We start from the raw sequence: 19,897 nt of genomic DNA on the forward strand, positions 1-19,897 counted from the left end.
CTTTAATCTTAAATCTGATCTTTTTACTCAAGTAAATTTCACACACTTGTAATTTACTTGAGTATTTCCATGTGATACTTTATACTCCACTACATTTCAGAGGCAAATATTGCACTTTTTTACTCCACTATATTTATTTGATAACTTTAGTTACTTCGCAGAATCATTCATTTTCATTCATTTCTAAATTAATTTCGAACATTCAGAATACCAAAAAAAAATAATATAAAAAATAAAGAAAAAGAGAAGAAAGTTTAATCAATCGTGTGTTGAAGGATTGCTTTTACCAACTGTCCTTGCTTGAAGAGAGAACAGGAAAATGGTTTTATAGTTTTAAAGTTGGGGAAATAAAAAGTATAGCTTCAAGCAGGAGAAAGACAATAATTTCCAGGTTAAGATTTGGTCACACAGGACTAAACAGTAGCCTACATTATCTAAAATATGAAAACATAATACAAAACAGAGGTGTCAGATATATATAATAAGAAAACGTTGATAAGAGAGATTATATTGAAGTCTGATTTATGTGATAATTTCATGAGGATCATTCATTTAATTTCAAAATTTATTTCGGAAAACAATAAACAAATAAATTACAAAAAAAATAAAATAAAAAATAAATAAAAAGAGAATGATCACACCAACAAGTGGAAAGTCAGAAACAAGTAGTATTTACATACAATGAAAAGCATAAGAAAAATAAATTGTCAAACACTTGATGCCTTGATTTACATATTCAAAAAGGAGTGAGAAGAAGTATACATTTATTTAATCCCACCCCTTCTCCATAAGTCATTCATTAATAATTAACCAGCTTCCTTATTGAGCCATACATGTACTCTTTTGTCTAACTATAATTATTATTATTTATAATTATTCTAACTATAATTATTACCTTTAATCTGTGTCATACAGAAATATAAATTAATTACTGATATAATTATCCCTATCAAAATATAATTTTTTTTTCACTCCAGAATACCAATTCATTACTTATACAGTAATATAACATAATCACAATACCAATTCATTACTTACATATTTAACTTAATCATATTGACTATTTGTTATATTTTGTTATATGCGAATATTATTTATAATATACAATTTATAATATACAATATGCACATGCAATACAACATCTTACAAGACCTAATGATTCCCAGGGAGGAGCAGTATAATAAAGTTTAAAATAATTAATAATAGGTCCAACTTTACCAGCTGCAACATTAAAGTAATACACGTGTGAATGCATTAATAAGTATAATTCAATAATATAATATATATATATTATTCTGAAATGGGCTATTCTGCATGGTGAGTACTTTTACTTTTTGTAATGTAAGTCAATTTTGTATTTGTAATGCTTGTAACAAAGTATTATAATAATAAAAAACATGTTATTATTAATATTATATAAGTCAGTGTTTCAGGCTAGTCTCGGTGGGTAACCAATGACACTACCTGTGTTTATTGCTGCTTTGACATTATAATAATAATTATTATCTTTATTTGGAGCACTTTTCAAAACCCCCTTACAAAGTGCTTCACGATGGCAGCAAAAAAAAAATTAGACATAAAAAATTTAAAATAAATAAATAAAAACATTATTTAAAAGAAATAAAGGACAGTTCAAAGAAATAAAAACTCAAATAAAATCAGGAAAGGCTCTCCGATAAAGGTATGTTTTAAGAAGGGATTTAAAAGAGTTTACTGACTCAGTTGACCTGATTTCCTCGGGCAGATCGTTCCAGAGCCTCAGGTCCCTGACTGCAAACGCTCAAGTACGTACTGGTGCATATGGAGGGTGAACAATATAACTTTAGGCAACGCCCCAGTTCACCACTAGTGTACAATTAAAAATACAAGTGAATTGAAACAGGAAAAAAACAAATGAATAAAAAGCTTTTTTTTTTATTTGGAAGGATTATTTCTGACCCTTCCAACATATTCCACATTATATCCAAATACAACACATTATGTATCATTCACAAAACATAAAGATTTTTCCGTCATTTTTTACATGTTATATACATTTTTTTAAACATTTTTTAGCTTATTTTGGTAAACATGAACAACATCCATTCATAATCACATATGTCAACATTTCCATGCATATACAGTCTGGTATTTTCACACTAAGTTGTCCTATATGTCACATTAGGATGGTGTACTAACATACGCTTGCAGAATACTGTATATATGGATGGTATTATTGAGTATAAAAACGGGTTTAAAAAAAGATGGAGGATGTGCTAGTGTGTTAGCTGGTATTCAACCGTGAGTGTATCTCATGACTGACACAAGTTCTCCGTTGTGCTTCACGGGTTTTCCTGGAATGTGCCGAGCTCGGACACAAACAATCACAAAGAGAACATCTTAGGAAAAAAGACATTCAGACGCGTTACCATCAAGCTGCCGAGATATTGCAATTTTCCATTTTGCATTTATACGATATGTATTATTTTTAAACATTAAAAGAAACAGACAGTAAACTGAATCAACACAGGCACTTAATGATTGAAACCTGTCACTTGTCGTACCTAAGGTGGTACGACAAGTGAAATGCAGGTTTGCTCAGAAACATGGGGACCACCTTAAAATCAGTTACAATTCAGATGACAAATACACATCCGTCGCTACTGCACAATGAGGACTCGTCACTTTTTGCAGTTGAGAAAGGCAGATGGGAAGAAGGCTCCTTCGCCGTCGCTTCCTGGCGAGCCGCAGGGGCTGTCTTCTCCACAGCTCATATCCTCACAGGAGTCCTCGCTACAAGACAAGAGGAGGCCATTAATAAATACTCAGTGATTAAAGGGAGAGCTGAATCTATTATCTGATTCATAAATGAGTGAACGGTTGTATAATGTCTGTCTGTAGTTCTGGAGGTGTTTTATGATCCCTGAGAAAATAACCCTCGTGTTTTCTCTGCCTTGGCTTGGAGACACATTATCAAAAACAGAAAGCCTTTGTTACAAACAGGAAGTGTGGAATTTAAAAGATTTGGCTATTGACTGGGAGGCTCTAATGAAAAGATTATATTGAGCTGCATTAAAAGCAGCATTTTTGGAGCTTGACTCAGGGTCAGGGTTTGGGCCCAAAGCCAAAGATGACATCCTCAAATGTCTTGTTTTGTCCACAACTCAAAAATATTCCGTTTACTGTCATAGAGGAGTAAAGAAACCAGAAAATATTCACATTTAAGAAGCTAGAAGAAAACAACAAAAAACTACTCAAACAGATGAATCGATAATCAAAATATTTGGCGATTAATGTAATAGTTGACAACTATTCGATATATCATTGCAGTTGTAGTCAGGGTGTCTCAGCCTCTGCCGTTTCAATTTGACCATTAAAAAAAAGAAAGTCTATCTCTTGGGGAGTCCCACAACTTTATGGTTAAGTGCTGGAATGCCCCTTTAATCTGCAACAATTCTGATAATTAATTAACTGTTATTTTAATAGTCATATATCAAGCCAAAACATCAAACATTGACTGGTTCCAGCTTCTGTGACGTGAGAATTGCTGTTTTTTTGGTGTTTTATATCATTAACTGAATCTGATGTCAACTTGGGTTCTGGGAAACTGTGATGGACAGTCTGCACTATTTTCTGACATTTTATAGACAAAAATTTGATCGAAAGAATATTAGATTTATCAATGAAGAAAGTAATTGCTAGTTGCAGCCATAGGCTGTATAAAATATGGACATATTCTCCGTGATGTCGACCATAGGTTTGTGAAGAGCCGTTGTAAAGCTCAAAGACGATTTTAACAGCCTAACTCATGGCTAATCATAAAATGGGAAAAGAGGTGGATCGCCGGTGGAGCTGAGGCGGCCTTGTTGAGGCAGCAGAGCAGACAGACCTGTTTTTTGTACCAGAGGTAAACATGTTTATTTCTGCTGTAAAGTTGGGCATTTTAACACGAGGGTCTATATGGATTGACTCCCTCTTGGACTCTCAAGTGGCCATTCAAAGAACTGCAGTTTTTGGCACTTCAGCATTGGCTTAATTTCTCAGCACCGGAGGTTGCCGCTTGGTTGCAGCCCTAGTTCAGAGTGATATCAATTAAGGTAATAAGGCAACAGTGATATATTACACTGTGGCAAATAAGGCTTTTGGGTTGGCAAGACTGTCTTCTCCAGTACCCATTTCACCATTTATGGGTCCAGTTCAACTTTAAAAGGAAACTTCATTTTTTTAATTACTGTTAGCAGCTGTGATTGTTCTGAGTCATGAATTTGAGGACTTCAAAATTTGTCCGTTGGCATTCAGGAATGACCTTTTCGTCAATATCTCACCATCACAGCACAGTTTATTCAGTCAGAAGAAGGGCAGTATGAAGGAAATAGAAAAAAATGGACTATTAACCTCTCACTCTCGTCCCAGCTCCCCTCAGGAATGGTTGGCAGGCCGGGCACACTGAAGTGATTGGCCTGAAGGTTCTGGGCCGTTCTCCTGGAGACGATCCAAACAAGCTTTTTGTTGTCTGGTTTGTTACATTCACTTGAGCAGTATTCAGTCATGCATTTGGCCACAAGTTCCTTCCAGTGGAGGAGCTCGCTGTCGCTGATCTGTGAAGAAGACAAACAGGAAACATCTGAGGCTGCAGACAGAAATAGTCTTAAAATACGCTGTCATCAACAAGTGGTTTTCCACATACTATATGTGCATGTGGTCAGGCAGTGACATTGAAATGTCACATTGTACAATTTCAACACAAGTATTTATAATACAAAGCAGAGAGATGTGAGAAATGATGGAATCTGAGTAAAGACTTTAGCATATTAGCTACATAAAAGACTTGAATGCTGCTCAATATGTGTTAAAACATAAGGTGATGCTAAAATAGTGACACAAAAAATGAATTATGGAATCTCTCAGTTTCATAGCGGGAGAAAAAGTCCGGAGAAACAGAGAATTAAAAGTCATCAGATACTATAAAGAGCCTCATGGAAGCACTATAAAAAAATTTAATGGTCACAATTTTGATAATAAATTAATTGTTTAAGTCATTTTTTAAACAAATTTAAAGAAAAAAAAACTCCAAGTTCAAGTTTGTCTTACATGTTTTTTATTATATTATTTAATTTTCTATTCTTGTAGGGCAGTAAACTGTATATATTTCGGTTTTAGACTATCTGTCGGACAAAACGAGCCATTTGGAGACATTACCATGGTCTCTAACAACTTGTGATGGCCATTTTTCAGTATGTGCAGACATTTCATAGAGCAAACAATATTGATTAATTGAGAAACTAATCACTTGTTGCAGCCCTACTATTTGTATACCTTTAGGTGTCTTTGGAATTGCTGTACAATCTTCAACAAGGTGACGGACTGGAGGGCCTCAAACTCCTGAGCAATGAGGGACAGTGCCAGCACTGATGGCTGTGGAGGAGAAAAATAGCATATTAATAAGACTCAAAGTGTGAACGCTGCTATGCTGTGAAATTGCTCGCCTGAGAACAATCCTTACTTTTGCTTTAGAGAAAACAAGCCGGCATAAGCAGGCTTTTAGCTGGGCTTCCAGTCTCCCAATGCTTGGGATCTCCTCCCTTAAAATATAGAGGGAATCCTAATGTGATCCGCCAGAACAAAAGCTCATAAAGCAGAATCTATTTGACCAACTCCATGCAAACTGGAGCAATGCATCAGCATTAAAATGTTTACCTTCCAGCAGACAGGAATGTGAAGGCGGGGTAGTAGAGGTGTAGAAAGGTAAAAGCCGTCACAGCCTCGGGCTCCACACTGAGCTTCTCTGAGATAATCTTCTCCATACGACACAGGTCTGACACAGTGAACTTGCTTTGGCTTATGCGAATGAGTTCATGGGTGGGTGAGACATTGTTCTCTTCCTCGACCATTTTCGCCGCGATGTGAAGACAGCAGACTCCGATACAGGGCAAGTGTTTGGGCTGGACCTGACACCATGACACAACAGTGATAAATGTGAGTCAACATCCCATGATTCAAGGTCAAACAAGGTCAGGCCGTGTTTTCTTCTTACTGGTGATAGGAATGTGATATGCAAACTTGAACCAACACTTAAATACTTAAATTCCTACCTTCATGATGGCGAGGAATCTATCAAGCAAATTGACAGCTTGAACAAATGTTTGAGTGCTGTAGCCAAAGAAACTGGTCAGGCCCCACAGTTCTTCCACTCGGGTGTCTCTGCATTTCGCAGACACTCCACTGTGATTCTGAAAATAAACCACTATACATTAGATAGACATCGCTGGGAACAGAATATATTTTTAGCAATCCCATAAGCCTGCACAGACAGACAAAAATGTCAAAAGTGGGTCAGTGGGTTACCTCTGTGCAAGCTGACTCCATCAGCCTTAAGCCAGTCTCTCTGGGAAGAAAGTTGTACTCTTTTGAACGACATGACTTCAGCTCTTTCAGGAGCAAGCTGTCAATGGCTTGAAGATCCCTCATCCTGTAAAACAACATATTTCAACGGTTCTGCATTGCAGTGCAAGAGAAAGTCTACAACAACTGTTTCCCTATTTAGAGTGAGGAGAGGAGGGCATATAAATGTTGTCTCCTAAACCACACCTACTGGGTGTCAGGTGTCAGTGGAAGACCCCCCCACCACCGCCCAAAAACTACTCATTCCTGATCTTATAGACAGTTGTTACAATATTATAAACTAATGCATGGAAATAATGTGTGCAGAATATGCAGAGGCATACTTATTAACACTCACAAAAAAATCTAAGTTAATATTGACATTAGTTTGAACTCAATGTAAACATCTGCTGCAGAACAGAAACTAGGTCAACCATAATAACTGGGTCACTGTTACACATCTCAGAAGAGGCTGAATTAAAACACTGTTTGGCTCTTGAAATAATAATAAATTCGTGTACACAACAACACCCATAAATGCACAAAACAGCTGAAGGCGTCACAAACCTATAGTAACATCAATATTAGCTAAATTAGCTACCGTTAGCTTGCTAGCATTAAATCAACAAACCGTCGTCTTTACCTTTTTTCTGCCCAGAAACCTCCGACGTGCAGGATACTAACAGCGCTGCAACTTAACCACACTTCTCAGTTCTTCATGTTTCCATTTTGATAACGAAAATAGGCGGAAAATATTAAAAAAACAAGACCCTTTAGAGTCCAGCTGAAAAGAGAAGAGAGGGTCCGCCCTGAATAAACAAACAACCGTTGACCTGCTCGTAAACTACAATGACCATCATGCACCGCTGCAAAACGCCTTTTTACGTTGCGTGCTTGCGTCATAACAAATAGTGATGGGAATTTCGTCTCTTTTTAGTGAGCCAGATCATTTGGCTCAGCTCACCAAGAAGAGCCGGCTCTTTCGGCTCCAAAACGGTTCTTCATTTTACCACTTCTGCCTTTTATAATTCAGCCAAATTTAGCGCTGTTTTGACCTATGATTAGTATGTGTGCACATATATAACTTAAATTATTCAATATAACTATACTAAACCTTATCATTTCCAGAATACCATAATTTTACATTTACTTCGTTTACGACTGTCACTCATCTTGTCTGCTATTCGCGCACCGCACTCCTGTCTCTCTTTCTCTCCTCCTCTTCCTCCTGCTCTGTACCTGTAGACTGTCAGCGCACCGCCCCTCCCTGCTTGATGGTATTATGATCCTTGTCTGTCATCACCTGATTGGTCGCACAGACGTCATTAACACAACATTCAGTCACAGTCACTACATGGAATGCCCGTGGCGCGGAGAAGATCGTCCTATCATTCTGCCTTGAATTAATAAATAAAAAAAAAAAAAAAAAACCTCTCTGGGACAGGAGCCGACTCGTGTCGTTCACTTAAAAGAGCCGGCTCTTTGAACCGGCTCGTTCGTGACCGACACATCTCTATTTACATTGCGTGCTTGCGTCATAAACAAACTGTAAAAGCGGATGTTGACGGATTATTTAAAAGAGTAGGCGCTAACGTTACTTTTTGCTATAATTTCAATATCACATTTGCTTAACAAAATATCCGACTAATTTAGCAAGTCAAACAATGTTAACTAAGTTAACTATCAGCGCCAAGATACACTAAAATGAGTGATAGCATCGCTAGCTAGGAGGTAGCCTCGGATGATGTTTCCATGGTGATGGAACGTTGCGTTCAACGACAGTTTACGTTAGTTTACTGGCTGTTGATGTTAGCTTCGAGGAGGTGAAACCAACGTTAACTTAACTGTTTAACTAACAGTTAACTACACTGATTGCTTGATTAGTAATGAACAGAGATGTCATCGGGGTTTCAGCCCTTAGATCCTCAGATTATTCGGCTTTCTGACAATAATGGCGCTCACAAAACTAACAGGAGCAGGAACAACAGGTAAGTTACAGTTAGTTAAGGCAGGGTGAATCTCTGTTAGCTAACTTGCTAAGACTTACTGTTATTGAATTGTTCAGTTCTTAAAGTCACTTCAACTTTCTTCACAGAGACACATGACGCCTCTCATCGGCTGAGATTTAACAGCCTGACACTGGATGAATTGAGGTATCTTAAAGTCTTCATGCAATACCAAAATGCCTTCTAGCAATCAGCTCATTTGCTCATCTGATATTTCAGCTCAACTCCCAATTTAGAGCCACTGCTTTAGCTCAATATTTATTTAGATTTGATTTAAAAATGGATCTACAAAACAGGCAATCCAAGGGACAACATAACACAGTCCCAAGTTATAAAAAAGACCGACACAAAACATGTAATATAAGATAAGATAAGATATTCCTTTATTAGTCCCCCAGTGGGGAAATGTGCAGTGTACAGCAGCAAAGGGGATAGTGCAAAAAACAAGCTGCATCAGCTAACACAGTAAAAAAAAAAGAGCTAAACAAAGTGTAACAAAATATGAACCATTCAAATAGAAGGAAGTATAAAAATAGGAGCAGTATATACAGTATTGACAATAAAAAGACTATTAACAAAATTGCACAAGTGGAAATGATATTGCACAGTGAGAATGAAATGAAATTCCACCTGAAAATATCAGGTGATTGTCAGTTTTTTGGTGTGTAAGTGGTCTACTGGGAGCAGTGCTGGTGGTGGAGTCTGACAGCTGCAGGAAGGAAGGACCTGCCATAGCGCTCCTTCCCACACTTTAGGTGGATCAGCCTGTCACTGAAGGAGCTCTCCTGTGCTGAGATGGTCTCCTGCATGGGGTGGGAGTCATTCTCCATCATGGATGACAGCTTAGCCATCATCCTCCTCTCTCCCACCACCTCCACTGTGTCGGGGGGCATCCCAGGACAGACCTAGGACAGCTCAACTCCCAACTCATGAGCAGCCACTGCTTTAGCTCAATACTTATTTAGATTTGATTCAAATATGGATCTACAAAACAGGCAATCCAAGGGACAACATAACACAGTCCCAAGTTATAAAAAAGGGAGACAAAACATGTAATATATATATATAATAAACAATAGTATCACAATAAAACCAAATCACATGAGTCCAATCTAACCAACACTTCTGTAAATACCACAAAAACAAAGTGATGGCTCAAATAAAATGTCATTAATAACCCTTCACCTTACTCCATTAATACTGTAAGCCCCGAGCTGACCTCTAAAAGTCCCGCTTGTTTTTTCTACTTGATATTTAAAGGAAGGCTGTTCCACAGTGCTATGTCTCTATGAATTATACTCTCCATCCCTCCTAATTTCTTCTCTTTTTTTGAATACAGTGAGGAGCTTGATAGGCGCACCAAGGAAACACAGAGGCTTCAGGAAGAGGTGGAAAATGCAACTAAAATAACCTTGGAGAGGTTTGGCTGCACATATGGCAACCGCAGCTCACCTGGACGAAGCTGCCACAACCACAGGTTTAATGTCTGTGAGTATGAGCAGTGTCACGCAACATTTTGTTTGTGTCAATGCAGCCAGACAGATTAAATAAGTATTTCACTTTTCACAACACCCACATTATGACATAATGACTGAAATCCACCCCAAGTGGAAAAACTGAAGGTTAATCTAAAATATGAATCACAGACTTGATATACAGATGGGTAGGGGAAAAACACTGGAAAGCAAAGTATTTTAAAAATAATTCAACATAAGCAAAAGCCCAACATGTATCTGCTGCACAAAGGCATGTTCCACCAACCCTTAACTTTGACAACATATACAGTGTGTATTTTAAACTTCCTTTGCTCTTTTGGCAGATGACTCACCTGAAGATTCCAGTGTTCTTTCAACCCACCGGCAGGCAGTGACTCAGCCCCCGGTCTGTGATCTGGATAGTTTAAACCAAGAGGATATCAGCTCTCCTGGAAAGGAAGTTTTGGAAAATACAATAGATGACTGTCTTCAACAGCTGTCTGACTTGCAGCTCAACAAGGTTCATAATTTTATTTAGTTTGATGCTGTCTGAATTACATAATTGGTAATGCTTTCTCTATGTAATGTATTATTTAATCTTCTCAAACACAGAAACATGATCAACCTGAACAAGAGACATCCAGTTTAGACAGAGCCATCGTGAACTTGCAGGCTAAGTTGTATAAAATCCAGAAGGAGAAGGACGGCCTGTCTGACCTCAGGTGAAGACACTGATGAAATTGTACTTCTGTAAATAAGTGTTCTAAATCACTTTGACCCACAGATCTTTTTATTTGTAGATTGAAGGATTCAAGGACACACGTTGGTCAGATGGAAAAGATGCTGTTCATGTTGGAGGAGCTCCAAAACATCAAAAGGGCCGAGGACCAGAAGCTGCTCGAGACGGAGGATGAGGCGTTGGCACTTAACAGGAAAGTAGAGACGTTGGAACGAAATGTAAAGGAGATGTACTCACGATTATCTCAGAGTAGAGACAACGCCATCACCAGTTCTAACGTCGCCACTAGTTCAAGACACCCGGCACCGGCTGCTAAGCTGACCGAAGATTTTAACCAGACGGACGAGCTACAAGAGAGACCTTTTTTGGTAAGTACTAGAAGTCAGTTACGGAACATGTTCAGTGTGACTTTCACTTTTCATCCTATGATCCTTTCATCCTGATATATTTTTCATCTGTTTTATAGCAGTCAGTGAAACATCTGGGGCGTGAGGAAAGCAGTGGCGTAAATAAGCAAAAAGAAAGGTAATTTAATAGAGAGCTGCAGTGATTAGTCATTTAATCAATCAGCAGAAAATAAATCAAAAACTATTTTGATTATAGAATCATTTCAGTCACTTTTCAAACAAAAAAGCCAAATATTCTCAGGTTCCCGCTTCTTAAATGTGAGGATTTGCTTCTTTTCTTTGTTATATATGATAGAAATACAAGCATCGTTGGGTTAAATTCTATCAGTCAGTGTAGTTTTAGTTTGGAAAATAGTCATTGAAAATCCAGAATGCCCCCTGGAGCTGCAGCTGCTCATCTGCTCCACATCAAATCATGGTGTGTGTTTTTTTTTACTCCATCCCTTCCAACTATTGTATGCTTGTTATCTGCCACGCTCCATTGTATATCGTAAGTATAGTACGTCTACCATAGCAGTGTTTACTCTTCACATTACTCTGTCCTAGAATGGAAGACTTGATTGCAAGTCTTGGCCAGGAGATGGTGCTGTTGACTGATAAACTCAGTTCATCAAAAAACAACAGTGTCAGCCTAAGTGTCAAGTTGGAGCTGCTAAAGTAAGTGTTCTTCCCAAAATCATTTCATGCCAGTTTTATCAGAGTGTTCGCAGTCTAAGGCCTCTTTACTAAATATATATATATAATTTCTATGCCCAGGAAACTTGCAGAGAGACAGACATCACTGCACCAGTGTCAGGTCAATGAACTTGAGTCAACCCTCTGCAGCCATAAAGATAAGGTAAGGAAGAGTGTACAAAAATGTTATGAGCAGTATAACGTAAGCAATGAGATACTGAGGCTGCTAAACGTTAATATTAACCAGCCATATTTATCCACCTCACTAGATGTGTAGATCAGTAAGACCACCGTGAAGATTAGACAAATACAATGTGGAGAAGCAACACTGATGGAACTTCTCCTATACTAGAATGACAACTAAAATAACATTTGAATTGTGACATTGTAGGTTTGTAGTCTGGAGCAGCAGCTCATTCAGACTCAGTCCCAGCTGGTGGACGCCCAGAGAGAGAGAGAGCGATCTTTACAACATGCAGAGGAGTTTCTGTCCCAGCTTGGCCAACTTAAGGTGCTGCAACAAAGCCATGATTGTGAAAACCAGCATTTTGTCTGTTGTTATCATACCCAAAGTCCTCATATAAAAATGCATGTTTACATTAAAGAACACCCTTTAAAGTGGAAACTGAAGTGTCAGTTTGACTTTACATCATGTAGTTCAGATGTTACTTACAACGTAAAGAAGTGGAGGCGTGTAATCTGCTAGTAAAACAGCTTAAGAGACTGGTGGGAAGAGTCAAAGAGGATTGGGAGGCTCAGGTGGAGGCTCTGGTTAGGGGATGGGCATTACTGGTCGAGGTTTTCCTGACTGAGGCTACACCGTCTGTCCTAATAATGTCCACTATACAGTTATTCTCGATAGGGGACATCTGTATCATATGGCAACAATTTTTACCCAATACATTTTAGCCCTATTTGATCCTATTTGGATTTTTTTAAATTTACAACAGTAGAAATCAAGGTCGTAGATGTAGTCATGTTAAGGTTTGGTTCATCCTTACTGTGAGGCCATACGTACATGTACAAGCCAATGAAGCAGTGTATGTGTACTATGATTAGTCAATAGGGTAATGTCTTTTAAAAAGCCACAGTGGTTAGTTAGTTAGCTAGTGAGTTGGTTTGGGCAGTTAGAGGCTATCAATTAATGAATATTACCCATTCCGTTGCAGTTATTGATGCTGCACAAATTGGTCACAAATGGTCCATTGGTTATAGATTAAGTCGGCAGTTTATATTCCCCAACATTGATTTGCACCTTGCTGGGCAATGTCAAACTTCTTTCACCTCTCATAATGACCAAAAGGCAGAAAATATAGTACCTTGTTGGCACCGTAGGAAAAGAGGGATCCACACAAAAACCCATTGGAATCCGCGAGTAGCTCTAGTCACCTGTTGATCACTCAATCCATGTAGAGTTCAAGTGGTTCATGTCCGTGTTCCAAAATCCAAGGCACCTATTCATTCATTTTAGTTATATTTTACCATGTGGCTTAGAACTAGGTGTACGTGCTCAGAAGGGTTGGCTTAAACGTAGAGCATGCTTGGTCAGTCAACCATCCAACAATAACACAAGATGAAATGTCAAGCCAGTTTCTCTCCCATCATTGAGATCATATTTCTTCACACTGTCAAAAGATTATTATTTTTTTGTCGTTTTAAATACAATCAGCCCACTGGGCCTCCTGCTTTATCCTCTAGAGGTGCGGTAAGCAGCAGCGGTGTGAGCTCCAGGAGGAGGTAAAGGCCCTGAGAGGACAGCTGGAGACGGCCAGGGAGGAGACAACCTGCCTGCAGGCCCTGCTGGAGCAGAGGACCCAGGAGGGGAGGAAATCCCAGGAACTCCTGGAGGAGAAAAACAAGGAACTCCGGCTCAGGCAGCAAGAAGCCCAGCAAGTAATGTTCTAGTGGAGATCATGCATTATGTGGTTTATAATATAACTAATTAGATTATATATAAACCGGGCGCCTGGGTTAGCTCAGTTGGTAGAGCGGGCGTCCATGTATCAAGGCTTGGTCCTGACCGCGGAGGCCCGGGTTCGAATACGGCCTGTGGCCCTTTCCGCATCCACTCTCTCTCTCCCCCCTTTCCAAGACTCTATCCACTGTCCTCTCAATAAAATGGAAAATGCCCCCAAAAAAATTACTTTAAAAAAAAAAAAAAAGATTATATATAAACCATGATCCAGTAACTATGTGTCCATTTTGATAGGTCATTGAACTTAGCTGATTTTTCTAGCATCTTGCCAGGTTGGATAAGACCAAAAGCTGCTGCCAGACTCTGCATGCAGAAGGAGAGACACTGAGGCTGAAGCTGCATGACAGAGAGAGGATGATAGAGAGCAACATCCAGATGCACAGCCGCACCATCGACGACCTTCACCAGGAGAACAGCCTCCTCAGCAACCAGCTAAACCAGCACAAGCTGGAGTTTCAGCAGCTCAGGGTCAGAAATGTGGCCAAAAACTTTATTGAAGTAGGATTTGAAGTAAAACTTTTCCTTATCAAGCCTTCAATTGATTTTTTTATTCTTATTGACTTTCATACCACTAACCTCCCGCTCTTTATGCTGATTAGGCAGAGTTAGACCGGCACAAGTCAGACCTGGCTGCGGCGGAGCACGAGAGGCGGCAGCTGCAGGCCTCTGTGGCTGAACAAAGTCAGCGTGTCCAGGAGGAAACTCTGGAGAAACAGCAGCTCACCATCCAGCTGGAGGTCCAGCGCATGCAGTTTCTCACCCTCACTAGTGAGTTGAATGTGCATCACCACACAGGAGATCAATATCCATCATATAAACAAAACTGTGGTCATGAAAACAAGCTAAACTGCACTTTCCTCACTATAATAATGAATGAATGAATAAATAGTTATCCTACATTTATTAATAATAACATTCACAATAATCACTCAAAATCAGCAGGGGGAGGCGCGTAGAAACAGCTGTTTATACCGAGTGGGGGGGTCACGAACACCACCCTGATTATTCTGGGGAGTCGCGACTTGAAAAAGACAGTAGAGAATAAAATGAACTACTTTTCCAGCATGTGGAGATCACAATATTCTTTGGTAGTCCTCCTGGATAATACAATACCCATGTGTTTATTAATTACCACACTATATAGTATTCTATGTGGACTTTTACCAAATAGCATGTTACCTCTGGACAGTATACTAGTGCATCCAGGCCTTTCATTCAACAGGAATTACACAGTGCTCTTCCTAGAAAGAGTTCAGCTCTCACAGCTTTCTGCCAAATCAAATGATCTTCTTGTCCCGCTGTGCTGAAAAACAAAACAAAGAACCACGTTTGGTATGTTTTCATTGTCAACCAAGCCCTTCCATTGTTGTGTGTGTTAAAGTGTGTTTCTCTCTGTGGACATGATGCATGTGTTTGTGCGGGCACGATTTCAGAGGAGCACAAGGAGCTGCAGCAGCTCCACAGCTGCAAGAACGAGGAGCACGAGGGTGCGGTGCTGAAGCTTCAGAGTCGGCTGAGAAACGCCCATGACGAGCTGGACCAGGTCGGGAGCACCCTGAGGACCCTGGAGGGAGCTGACGGACACGGTTAGATCCATGAGATAATTTAGACTGAGCCTTAATTAAAAGATCTCATGTTCAAAGAAACATTCTCTGATTTACATCCAGTCTGGGATCAAGTGGACAGATAAGAGTGATTTATTTGGATCGTAGTTAAGTCTAGGAATGCAGACAACTCAAAAAAATATTACTAAATTATAAAATTGCAAATATTAATATATCCTCTGTTGTATTTCAGTCTGAGAGATATAATCTGATATGTGTAACCATGAACATATGTCCGTGATATGTTCAAAGCCTGTCCAAGATTAATGCTCTGTGATTTACAAATCACATATATTATGTACATGATGTTCTTTCTCTCTATATCACCTCCTCGCCCCTTTTCTGACTCTTTGTCGCTTTGTCTTGTGGGATTGTTTCCACCTCAGGCCTCCAAGTAGCCATGGACATGCAGGAGGAGATCACTGCCAGGAGAGAGCAGGTCGACTCCCTGCAGGGCAAAATCCAACATTTAGAGGAGATTATGGACAAACTGCAGCAGGTAAAAAAAACAACTAATGTACCAGCGTTTCTGTAGATCATCCGGCTTCTCTCCAATGAAGTCGAATTGAGATCTTCAGATATGAACCGTTCATGTTACTCAATTACGGCGAGCAGAGACCCCTCAACAGCAACTTAATTTGAGCAAGTTCAGATGCTTCTGAAGCAGAGTGGCTATTAGACGTAAATCAAGTCTTTGAGGACGTTTTGAAGAGTTTTAGTTTTATTCTTTGACACCAAATTTCTGTACTGGGACAACTTTGCCCAGTCCCACAAAAAAGCATTTTCACATGTCAACACCATTTGTTCCTCGTTTCTGTCGACTCTCCCAATCCTATCCAGGAGAAACGCTACCAGAGCCTCGAGAACGAGCGTCAGCTCCAGCAGCTTACCTTCGTCAGGGAGGAGAAGAGACAACTTGGTAATGAGCTGGAGGCCGTTCACTCCAAAGATAAACAGCTGAGGGAGCGGATCGGCCAGCTGGAGGCAATCCTTCACAAGGTGGAGCTCATTTACTTTTTATTCTAATCATTATATCGCCACCAAATGTTATCTGGTGTTAAGAGAAGCCTGGATAAAATGATGACAGACTGAAATACGTACAAAGTTTCAAGTCAAAACAGTACACACACATTTTTATGATATTTTTTAACAATGAAGTGTTGGCCTTAAGGTTAAAGTGCCGACCATGTACAGCATCTTCTGTGCTTTGTGTCTGTTTTTTTCATTCTGAGAATAACAATTATTATCTCCCTCTGGAACAAAACAAAAATGTCCTGTTCTATTTCTATGTCCATCACTTTGTTATTGTGTTATGTTCTCTTTATCTTCCCAAAGATGTCAGAGAGTTTTGCAGACTGTCAAGATTTCATCCAGCTGCAGGAGCAGGACTTTTTCCGTCTGAAACTCCAACACGCCCTGGATTTGAAGGTAGAGCTGATTACAGACAAAGCGTCTATCTGTAAGAAGGAATAGGGCTAAAGCTGAGCAAAAATTCTTGAGTTGTAACGAATGTAATCTTTTCTGTAGGAGCTCCAAGGTCCGAATTTGCGCACAGCTCTGAATGCACCTCCACCTGACCTCCTGAACTCCCCGTCCCCATCTGCACTCACCGCTCCACCCTCCTCCCAGCACGCCTCCAACACCCAGATCACAACGGTACAGCCAGGCTCTCCTTATATCTCGCCTAACTCCTACGGTTCCAGCCCATCAAGTGCATGTGGGAATCATTGTTTATTTGGCTGAACAGACACAAGCTCAGCACATCTGCTCGGCCTTTAAATCAAAAACATACACGGCATTACATTCCTGTGGCAAGGAGAGAAACCTGACTGTAAATCACCTCAACAAAGCAGTTTGGTTTGTCTTAAAGGGGAGCTAAACCTTTTTTGTGTCAAGGACCCCTAAATTGAGACACATTAGGTCACAGACCACCATTTGATAAGATTTTGTTTCATCGACCTCAATCTGAAAAGATTTTGGTTGTTAGATATGACTATACAGAATTCTATAGTATCCGTGGAGGAAGTGAAACTATGACTCTTACTCACATAGGGCTCACTTCTATGTAAGGGATAATGTACAGCGAGCCGGTCATTGTTGTGAAATAAACCCTGAAGCGAAGCGGAGGGGTCTTGCATCGTCCTGAAGGGGTTAATTTCACAACCATGACCCACTAGCTTTACATTATCCCGCTTATTACATGGCTACTTACTTAAGAAATCAATAATTTGACACAAAACCGGTCTGAGTCCGACATCAGATTGACCAATCAGAATCGAGTATTCAACAAAGCCATGTAATAAAGTGAATTAAATAGTGAAAATCAACTATTCCCCATTTTTCTGGGGACCCTCTGTAACTCCCTTAAGGACCATTGGTTGAGAACCACTGGTCTAAGACAGACCAAAAAATATGAAATTGCCAAAACTCAAATTTATGATGTCAGAGGGTATAAAGTGTGGAGCTGCTCCATAGACAATTAATTGGTTAAGACATTATTGATGACACTGAGAGCACCCAGGAGATCGTTCTGAGTATATGGGAACATTTTCTGTTTCACAACTGAGAACGCTACAATAGAATAAAGCTCATTTAGGTATAAAAAAGAAAACAAACCTTGTGTAGCTTGAGTTCACAAGTATTGGTTGAACTTTACTAGGCCATATTCTTAATTTAGGTGGTGTTCCACTGTCATAGTGTGTTTTTTACTGACTTAAGATTAAAAGATCTTGTTGCTAATTGTCACAGATATTTGTGAGATCTTGTATTCCCTCGTCTCTCGGTTCAAACTAAAGCTAATCAGACCAGCTATTTACTGTATACTAGTGAGACCACCACAGCAGTAGTGCATTGACATTGTCTTTCTCTCCCCTCTCCTCCAGCAGGAGAGCCCCGCCTGGGAGCGCAGGTTTCTCGTCAAAGAGCTGAGAGGAGTGATTTCGGAGAACCGCAGACCACACACAGATAACGGGAGGAGGTCCGCACCGGAGAGAGTGCAAGGAACCACATTGTACGTCGGTCTCCATTCCCACACACTGCAAGGATTAGCTTCGTTCTTAGGCTAGCTTAGGTCACATCTGAAAATCATGTGATGCTGCTAAGTGAGCAGGAAGTCGTTTGGAGTGGAGGATGAGGAGGAGGAGGAGGAGGGGGGCTCCATACATGAATGGTTTCATTAACCACACTGTGTTTCACTGCTTTTACTGTACTATATCATGAAAAGATAAAGACAGGCTGTTGACCTTGTTTAGTTAAAAAAAACTCTTAAGATATCTGTTATGGACTCATGGAATGTCATATGTGTTTAATGCCTCACTGTATATTTTAATATCCCCCCTGCACCCACAGCAGCACTGACAAGGCAGAAGAAGTAAAAGCTGACTCCAGATTGAGAAGAAAAACCTGCGGCAGGTAGGGAGCGCGCCCAAACCTAACCAACTCTTTTGTTGTTTGAATGTTTTGAGCGTGATTTAGTAGTCTCAAGACTACGAGATGCTCACACCACCTTCCCACTTGACCTTTTACCCCTCATGCAACATGCAACGGTGCCGCAAAGTGCCACAGGAGGCTGTGTAATGTGATGTCATCATGTGTGTGTCTGTTTCTGCATACATTGTGTACAGCGAGCCACATTTCCCGAAGGCAGCCGAGCTCAACGGAAAAATAAACAACGACAAATCCTTCAGTGAGAGTGAGTTTTCTCAACTACTTCTCTTTTTCGTCCAATCTAGCAATTTTTTTTTCCAAATTCTATATTTCATTTTCTTGTTACTCCTTTCATGAAAAATGATCTGCAACTATTTTAATAATTGATTAATCGTTCAAGTCATTTTTGCTAAACAAATCTGGCAACTATTCTCGTGAGGATTTCCTGCTTTTCTGTGTTTTATGTCATTAGAAATTAATTTTATGTGATTGGGATGTTTAGTTGCGCAAAAGAAGCAATTTGAATATGTCACCTAGGCATTTTTTACTATTTTATCAATTATGAAAATAATTAGATAGGTCGAGTAAATAAAACAAATTGTGGATTTTTGTCAACATTAATATTCAATTCTCTAACATATAAATTATGATTTTTCTAGGCCGTGTTCTCTCGAGTCAAGCGACTGCAGCGAGGTACATTTCCTCCCCACATCTTTTCTCACTGGGCCGCAGGTCACCTGTCCACACTCTCTTGACCTCTGACCCCAACAGCTGACAGTGACACAACAGACCTGAGGCTGACTCCTCTTATCAGTAAGTCGTTAATGTTGAGCATCATGTATACACACACACCGAGTCATTGAGCACCGCAAGAGATGTCATAGCACACGAGTCTGATGCGTCAGGATGTGATGAGGAAACAAAATCCAGTTCAGCAATAGTAAACTTCCCTGTTATACGTGCTCTTCAGCAGCTCACAGATTTCTCATAAAATTGTGTAAACGTTGATCATAATTTCTGTAATTCCAATAGTGTCACATTTTTTTTGTCTTTCAGAAAGCAAATTTTTTATTTTGAAGGCTCCCCAGATGAAGAATGAAATCACCAATCATGTGTATTTTTGTAATTTATTGTTTAAATAAAGTTTTAAAAAATGTGTTTGAATTGTTATTTCATACCAGGAATTGTGCCAAATTTTTAAAAAGTGTGTCATATATTTTCATATTTGGC

The 19,897-nt window shown here is 39.6% G+C and overlaps 2 protein-coding genes across 2 annotated transcripts; one reads left to right on the forward strand and one right to left on the reverse strand.

Moving 5' to 3' along the window:
- Positions 1-1,898: 1,898 nt before the first annotated feature.
- LOC141769720 (cyclin-G2-like) lies at positions 1,899-7,225 on the reverse strand. The gene is made up of 8 exons (XM_074639092.1): positions 7,004-7,225; positions 6,325-6,448; positions 6,072-6,209; positions 5,677-5,927; positions 5,483-5,561; positions 5,296-5,394; positions 4,375-4,577; positions 1,899-2,772 (listed from the first exon to the last, which is right to left on the reverse strand). Exons 2-8 carry the CDS (start codon positions 6,445-6,447, stop codon positions 2,661-2,663), a joined length of 1,005 nt encoding a protein of 334 aa, XP_074495193.1. The 5' UTR covers position 6,448; positions 7,004-7,225; the 3' UTR covers positions 1,899-2,660.
- Positions 7,226-8,405: 1,180 nt separating this feature from the next.
- Positions 8,406-19,859, forward strand: LOC141769724 (uncharacterized). The gene is made up of 22 exons (XM_074639097.1): positions 8,406-8,513; positions 9,706-9,854; positions 10,186-10,361; positions 10,454-10,563; positions 10,642-10,948; positions 11,047-11,105; positions 11,534-11,644; positions 11,744-11,825; positions 12,054-12,173; positions 13,361-13,555; positions 13,899-14,135; positions 14,237-14,405; positions 15,071-15,223; positions 15,628-15,740; positions 16,082-16,240; positions 16,577-16,669; positions 16,769-16,897; positions 18,124-18,251; positions 18,590-18,652; positions 18,865-18,932; positions 19,327-19,480; positions 19,724-19,859. Exons 5-21 carry the CDS (start codon positions 10,673-10,675, stop codon positions 19,440-19,442), a joined length of 2,271 nt encoding a protein of 756 aa, XP_074495198.1. The 5' UTR covers positions 8,406-8,513; positions 9,706-9,854; positions 10,186-10,361; positions 10,454-10,563; positions 10,642-10,672; the 3' UTR covers positions 19,443-19,480; positions 19,724-19,859.
- Positions 19,860-19,897: the final 38 nt, after the last annotated feature.

This window comes from Sebastes fasciatus, chromosome 6, assembly GCF_043250625.1.
Source record: "Sebastes fasciatus isolate fSebFas1 chromosome 6, fSebFas1.pri, whole genome shotgun sequence".
In the NCBI taxonomy this organism is placed as follows: domain Eukaryota; kingdom Metazoa; phylum Chordata; class Actinopteri; order Perciformes; family Sebastidae; genus Sebastes; species Sebastes fasciatus.